The sequence below is a fragment of the Aquarana catesbeiana genome, linkage group LG03 (assembly GCF_042186555.1).
Source record: "Aquarana catesbeiana isolate 2022-GZ linkage group LG03, ASM4218655v1, whole genome shotgun sequence".
NCBI lineage: Eukaryota > Metazoa > Chordata > Amphibia > Anura > Ranidae > Aquarana > Aquarana catesbeiana.
The window spans coordinates 578,502,979-578,510,614 of record NC_133326.1 but is presented as its reverse complement, the minus strand read 5'-3'; the positions used below and the strand labels follow the sequence as shown (position 1 = coordinate 578,510,614).

At 40.9% G+C, this 7,636-nt stretch overlaps 1 protein-coding gene across 3 annotated transcripts in view; it reads right to left on the bottom strand.

Moving 5' to 3' along the window:
* Positions 1–3,234: 3,234 nt before the first annotated feature.
* The window catches only part of TTLL1 (TTL family tubulin polyglutamylase complex subunit L1), an 82,290-nt gene continuing 77,888 nt past the window's right edge, over positions 3,235–7,636 (bottom strand). For 2 of the 3 annotated variants that reach the window (XM_073621959.1, XM_073621960.1), the window contains exon 10: positions 3,235–5,116. In XM_073621959.1, the coding sequence (XP_073478060.1) occupies positions 4,987–5,116 (130 nt within the window). In that variant the 3' untranslated portion in view covers positions 3,235–4,986. The remainder of the gene's footprint in view (positions 5,117–7,636) is intronic. The other variant, XM_073621961.1, reaches the window with a different exon arrangement.

The following is a 7,636-nucleotide window of genomic DNA, read 5'->3' as shown; positions in this document are numbered from 1 at the left end:
ACAGCAGCAGCTGGAGAGGTGATGTATGTACGGGTGGGATCATCTGTTATGTAAGCAGACATGGACAAGTCCTTGGGACATATAGAAATTGTATTCCAACTGGAAGGAAAATCTCTTTAGTCTCATTAACCTGCTAGCTAGCATTTAAAGGGAAACTATAATACTTCTGACTTGTTTTATTTTGAACTTTTTTTTTTTTTTTATATTTGAGACAGAAAACAATATTGCTCGTCTGGAAATCGATCAATTCCTCCCCAGAGCAGGCTCAGTCAGGGATACCAGGAAGGGCTTTACATACATACGAGATCATCCATTGAACTGTCCCATGTCTGTAGGCTACCCTGCCGCAGTCTGATCTCTGTAGAGGGGAGCTTTAAGAGATATCAGATCTGGGTAGCAATGAGTATCTTCTGTGATGATTGAGACTAACCTACTGATTTATATGTCCGTTCTGTTATTTTCACAAGTAGATTTGATTGTGTTGTGGATGCTACTCTTGATACCTGTATTGTGGGACAATATGACCACTGCTGATTTATTGTAATCGTTTCATTTTTTTTTCTATTCTTTTTGTAAACCTGTAAAACTCTGATTAAAAAATATTTGGGGAAAATAAAAAGAGTTATTAAGCAAGAGAGGGGTGAAGATGCTGGGCAGTAACTTAACCCCTTTAGCCCCAGAAGATTCTACCCCCTTCCTGACCAAAGCACTTTTTACAATTTGGCACTGCGTCGCTTTAACTGACAATTGCATGGTCGCTGTACCCAAATAAAATCTGCGTCCTTTATTTCCCAAGAATAGAGCTTTCTTTTGGTGGTATTTGATCACCTCTGTGGTTTTTATTTTTTGCGCTAAAAAGAGCGACAATTTTGAAAAAAAAAAAAAAAACAATATTTTTTACTTTTTGCTATAATAAATATCCCCAAAGTATTTTTTACAAAACACATTTCTTCATCAGTTTAGGCCAATATATATTTCTCTACATATTTTTGGTAAAAAAAAAACAAAAAAAAATTGCAATAAGCGTCTATTGATTGGTTTGCGCATAAGTTATAGTGTCTGCAAACTATGGGAAAGATTTATGGCATTTTTATGATCTGCGGTTTTTAGCGGTACTGCGGCGGACAGGTCAGAGACTTTTGACACTTTTTTGGGACCACTGGCATTTATACAGTGATCAGTGCTATAAAAATGCACTGATTACTGTGTAAATGTCACTGGCATGGAAGGAGTTAACACTAGGGGGCGATCAAGGGGTTAATTGTGTGTTCCCTCACTGTGTTCTAACTGTGTGGGGATAGGATTGACAAGGAGAGGAGACATAGTTTTTCCTACTTAGTAGGAACAAACGATATGGCTCCTCTCCTCTGGCAGCACAGGGATTTACACACACAAATCCCCGTGCTGGTGCTCGTGCACGCAGTCCCCCGCCATGCAGAAGGCGTGCGCGCCCTCTAGTGGCAAAAAAAAGTGTAGGACATACTCATATGGGATTTCGCCCAGGAGAGCCACAGTATATCTGCATGACATGGTCGGGAACCAGCTAAAGAGAACCTGTCTGAAGAGAAAAATGAGAGCAGCTTATTTTAGAGCAAACTTCAGGGCCATCATCCTAAAACTGCCTTTGACTCCTAGTGTGCCACTGGCCTCAAACAACCATGCAAGCTAGCTGTTCAGGCATTTCAGATTTCACTGGCTGCATGCTTGTTCCTATCCAATGCTTTATCAGGTAGTAAATTCAGGAGGAGAATGACAGCCCCAAAACCTGCACCCTTAAGTAGAAGGGTAGACTGTGAATCAAGAAAGAAGTAGTTTTTAGATTACCCACGTTTGGCAAATAGCACGTGTTATACAATTTCAAAACATACATCCAAACTGACAGGTCCCCTTATAACAGTGGTTCTCAACTCCAGTCCTCGGGACCCACCAACAGGCCAGATTTTATGTATTACCTTGGGGAGTTGCAGACTAGAATACTGCAATCACTGAGCAGCAAGTGATATCACGTGTGATGTATTTCAGCTATCTTGCAAACCTGGCCTGTTGGTGGGTCCTGAGGACTGGAGTTGAGAACCACTGCCTTATAAGGAAACCTCTACTGTGAGAAATATAGAGCCTGCCAATGTTGACTTCCTAATGAAAATGCTAGGTACCTGGCTGTCTCCAGTTTCAATTTCTTCTGACACTGACCTGGGACAAGTATGCAGACTGAAAAGTCTGTAAATTAACACTCTCAGGCAGTTCGTGGCAACAGAAAACATTATTCTAGGTTCTGTCTCATTTCAAATTTTATAAATGTGCCGTCACTGACAGTTGGTCTGCACTAACAATCAGAAACCAATCAGCCTGATTCCTGATCATGTGCTCAATATGATAACAAATCGTGGTAAACACAAGGCTTTGTTTGCAAATAAACCTGCCAGCTCCAGCAGAGAGGCACAGTGACAGCACAGGCCAGCAAAATTTTAGGTGTAAAACAACAAAACATTAATTAAAAAAAAACTATTTTCTCTACAAAAAACATAAGCAGGGTAAATAGTAAACTGAGTTATATATCCTAAAAAAAAAAAATTATTATGTAGGTAAGAGCTATTAACAAGTTTACCAACACTTACTGACACTGCTTGGTCTGGGCATCTAGGCTTCAGTGACCTCTGGCCATGAGCAAGGTAAAAATTGGCATGTATTATAGGACAAATAAGTACCTGTAAGGAAAAATGTTAAATACTTACTTTACACCCCCCCCCCTCCGCAATGGAGGGCTTGACAACAAAATCCCTCCAGGGCAAAGAATTGTTTTTTTTTTTTTTATTAAAATAATAAACATGTTATACTTACCTGCTCTGTCCAGTGGTTTTGCACAGATCAGCCCAGATCCTACTCTTCTCGGGTCCCTGGCTGGAGCTCCTGGCCCCTCCCTCCTGTTGAGTGCCCCCAAAGCAAGCAGCTTCCTATTGGGGCACCCGAGCCGAGCTGCATTCAGACGGTTCGGCCCCGCCCCTCTCTCTCCTGATTGGCTGAGTTTCAATGACAGCAGCGGGAGACAATAGTGCCGCTGCTGTGTCTCGGCCAATCAGGAGGGAGACCCCCGGACGGCCAAGGCATGTGGACATTGCTGGATGGAGATGGGGCTCAGGTAAGTATTTGGGGGGCTGCCTTTACAATCACTTTAAATTTTACATATGTCTGTAATTTTAAGTCAGAAATTAACATTTTCAAGTACTTTGCAACAAACATCCCTTTGCCAGGTAGGAACCGATATTTTATTTATTTTTTACGTGTGTGTGATATACAGTATCTTAAAACCACAGGAATAACATTATGCACTGTCAGCCCTGAACTTGAGAATATGTCTATATTCACATAATATTGTGATCATGGTTACATGGGAAATGCAGAGCATCATCTCTGCCAACAACAGGTTTGGTTTGAATTCTGGTGGCCATATTGGAGAAGTGTGCAGCTGATCCAGCTCTGGATTCCCTACGCTTGCAGACTGCAACAGTCTATTGCTTGCCGATAACAGGGAGCAATATATTACTACTGTAAGTGATCTGTTGAAATTTAGATTAAAAAGAAGTACAAAATAATAAATAAGTCAAATAAATATAAAAAAGCATATAAAAATTACACCTCTCTCATTAACCCCTAGGACCCAACAAACATGTTGAATGCCATTCGCACTTATGATGTAAGCATCAAAAGCTAATATAAGCATGTGCCATGTCATTCAGAATCTTCAAAATCACAGATCCTCCAAAATGGAGCTGTCCAATCTTCTCAAACCCAACTTCATTATATCCTACACTAATGACATAAACATATTCTTTTTTCCCTTAGAGCATCACAATGTTATAACGTAAAGGAAAATCCTTGCAAGATAAACTCTGAGCCCTGCTACTCAAAAATTATCACTTTTTGGGATAAATATCTGGGTCTGCAATTAAAACACTATAAGCCCAAAGTATGTGGACACCCATCTCAATCCTATATTAAAATTAGAATGTTTCCGGTGCAGGGTAGAGTTAATATTATACCATACAAAGGTATATTGGTCAATTGTGCACTTTTAACCTTGTGGTAACAGTTTAGGGAAGGCCCTTTTGGGTTCCAGCATGACTGCCCCTGTGTACAAAGCCAGCTCTATAAAGACATGAATTGATGGGTTTGGTGTGGAGGAACTCGAGTGGCCTGCACAGAGCCCTGAAATCAACCCTACTGAATACCTTTGGGGAGACCAATTTTGAGCCAGGTCTTCTCATCCAACATCAGTACCTGACCTCACAAATGGGCACAATTCCCACAGAACAGACACACCCCAAAATCTTGTGGAAATTCTTTCCAGGGGAATAGAGGTTGTTATAGCTGCAAAGGGGGCCAACACCATATCAATGTCCATGATTTTGGAATGGGATGTCCAACAAGCTCAAGCAGTTGTGATAGATGACCAAAAACTTTTGGGCATATAGTGTATGTAAATGTTGCCCTATAACAAAATTGCAGGAACTTGTATTTTTCCCAAATGTTTTCTTATTTTTTTTTTTTTTTTAATTAAAACCTAGGACATAAAAAGATTACTACGTAAATTGCTATCTATAAAGCCTTATCTGAAATAGTTTGAAAGACCTTCTGGTTAAATTCATATTACCCCCCTACATACCAGCTGGAATTTTTTATAAGTCTGATAACGTGGGCAATGGCGGGGTATGAGGAAAGTATACAGGGACAACAGAGTTCTGGTAGAGTTGAAGCATTTCTTAGAAGGCGGAACATGGTCAAGACTGTTCAGACTTAACAGCCAACTTGTCAGAGCACAGAATGCTCTTACGGGTCCAAGCTTTCATTGCACTAATGGAAAAAAAAAAAGAAAAAAAGAGTAATTTACAGGTATACATGGGCCACTATGACTACATGAGGAGATCCTATTTCTGATTTCTTAAATTGAGTATTGTACGCATCATGATCAGCACATTCTTCAGGGCTAAACTACTTCCATGTTGTAGGAGCAGATCTTCCAGAGTCCCTTGCCCGACTTCCTTTAATGCCAAAACCCTGTCCAGGTCGATTCCTCATGTCTCGATCTAGCCCATCAGCTTGCGCTGCTTCTTCATCGTACCTAGCATTTAAACAGAGATTATAATGATATTGTGTAATACAGCACACACACAATATAAAGAGCCTTTAGCTGACTCAAGCAGTTTGAGCAAATGATAATAATTGTCACGCTAAAGAAATTTATTTTGTATAAAATGTCTTTATAGCACTGACTACCAGGTAATTCTCCAAAAACATCAAAAACGTCCCCCCAAACGACTCTCTCCTGAACTTCCACCAAATCCTTGCCTTCAAATCTTCTCATGTGCCCTTCGTGTTGGTCACATGACTTTTTCTGAAGGTGAGATCAGCCTATGTGAACTCTGCTCCTCCATCCAAGATAAAAACACAAGCCAGTGACCTAGTCTTTTGGCTATGTGACCAGTGCCAGAGAGCTTGATGCAGCATTTTCTCTAGGAAAGGTACAGTAGGTATTTCTGCCCTTTTGTTACTATTTTTTTATATATGCAAACACAATACATGTTAATGTGTACTTACAGATCCACCGTAACCATCTCTATAACACTGTATTTAAAAAAAAAAAAACGAAGAGATGGATTTGTATTTCTAGAGTGCCAATAATAAACACACTTAGGTAGCCAGTGCACCCATGAATGGCTGTGATTTTAGCTGCCATTGGATGGTCACAACTGTCATTGGACAGACAGTCACAACATACAGAGCCAGAGTGGCTCTGAACCTTGTGATCGCTGTGAACCAATCATAGCCATTACTTATATTGTTTACAAACATTCAGCCTACTCACAATGAAAGAAGCTAATCTTTGTCTGTTGTTAACCACTTGCCGACCATGTAACGCATTTATACAGCAGCAAAGAGGGTGAGCTTTAACGCCCAGCTGCACATAAATATGCGCCCATGGCAACCTGAGGTTGTGTGCCGAGAGTGTACCCCTTGTGCACTCCCAGCAACAGCTTTCAGTCTTGGTTTCTGATCGGAAGCCGGCGGGACACGCTCCTGATCATGCGCCCACTGTGAGAGCCAATCATAGCTGTCATATGATAGAGAAGCTATGCCAGCCCTGGGCATTAAAGCCCACTTAAAGTAGGCAGTTTGAAGGGGTTAATACAGCAGGATGGAGGATTAGCACATCAAAATCCCACCATTGGTGGTCATGGGCATTTTAGGACCTTAAAGTGTCATTGATCAAAAATAATGGGATTTGTTTTTATGGTATTTATGTGGAGTTAAGCTGCAACTGACCACCAATGACTGTGGGAATTTTCTTTTTTTGTCATGGGGGGGGGTTGTTTTAAAGTGCTATAGACCACCAATTGTGGATCCCCACTCCCCCAAAGATGTGTGTGTAATAATAAACAACATCAAAAGACAGTAATTGTCAGTGAAACATCACATCACTGAAAAATAGCTTGGCAAATGAAGGGGTATTACAGATTGATATTCAAGTGGTTAAATACTACCAGTCTTTGCATGTACACGTGAATGCTCTTGGAGGCATCTCTATTCTGTCAAATTAACACCCACAGTGACAATCAGCTGCATTACAAATATTTCAATTTCCATGGTTGTTATAAAAGATTCTAGAATGGTCTGATCTCATTGCCAAGTACTACTCCCGAATGAATTTCCTCCCAAGTGCTCTCATACAAAGATTTTTTAAGTACACTAGAAAATTATCTGTCACAGGTGCCATGGGCTTTTCACGAGCACTCAACACTTCTCATCTCTGAATCATTACATTTCTCAAATAATCGCTAACGAAGCTGAGATCTGTGACACAGAAAGAAACAATGCAGTAGTATGAGAACATCCATACTCAGAGATTAAAGTGGAATTCTTGCCTAACATAACATAACTATTATTATGTAATAATTGCATACCTGTGTTGTCTAACCCAGTGTTTCTCAACTCCAGTCCTCAAAGCGCTCCAACAGGTCATGTTTTCAGGATTTCCCTCAGATGAAACGGCTGTGGCAATTACTAGGGCAGTGAAACTGATCAAATCACCTGTGCAAAATAATGGAAAGCCTGAAAAAGTGAACTGTTGGGGCGCCTTGAGGACTGGAGTTGAGAAACACTGGTCTAACCTGTGTAAAAAAGATCTGTACACTTACCATTTTTCATCCCACAGCTCTGTCTTCCCTGTGTCAGTGAGTGGCCGGCTGCAGGGGAGAGGAGGGAGCTCTGACAACAGCTGGGCTATCAGAGCCTATGAGTGATGTCACCTCTCCCAAAATTCTCAGCTGTTCTTGATTGCTCCATCCTCTCCTCCACAGCCAGCTGTTCCCTGACATAAGGGATCAGATCATGTGACCGGACTGCGGCAGGCTGAAAAAGCTTTCTTCTTTTTTTTACATAGGGTAGGACAGAACAGTAGGAGGGGTAAGGGGTTCGTTTTTAGGAACAGTTATGCCCTGTACACTTGATAGGATTTTCCGATGGAAAATGTGTGATAGGACCTTGTTGTCGGAAATTCCAACCGTGTGTAGACTCCATCACACATTTTCCATAGGAATTTCCAACACACAAAGTTTGAGAGCTTGCTATAAAATTTTCCGAC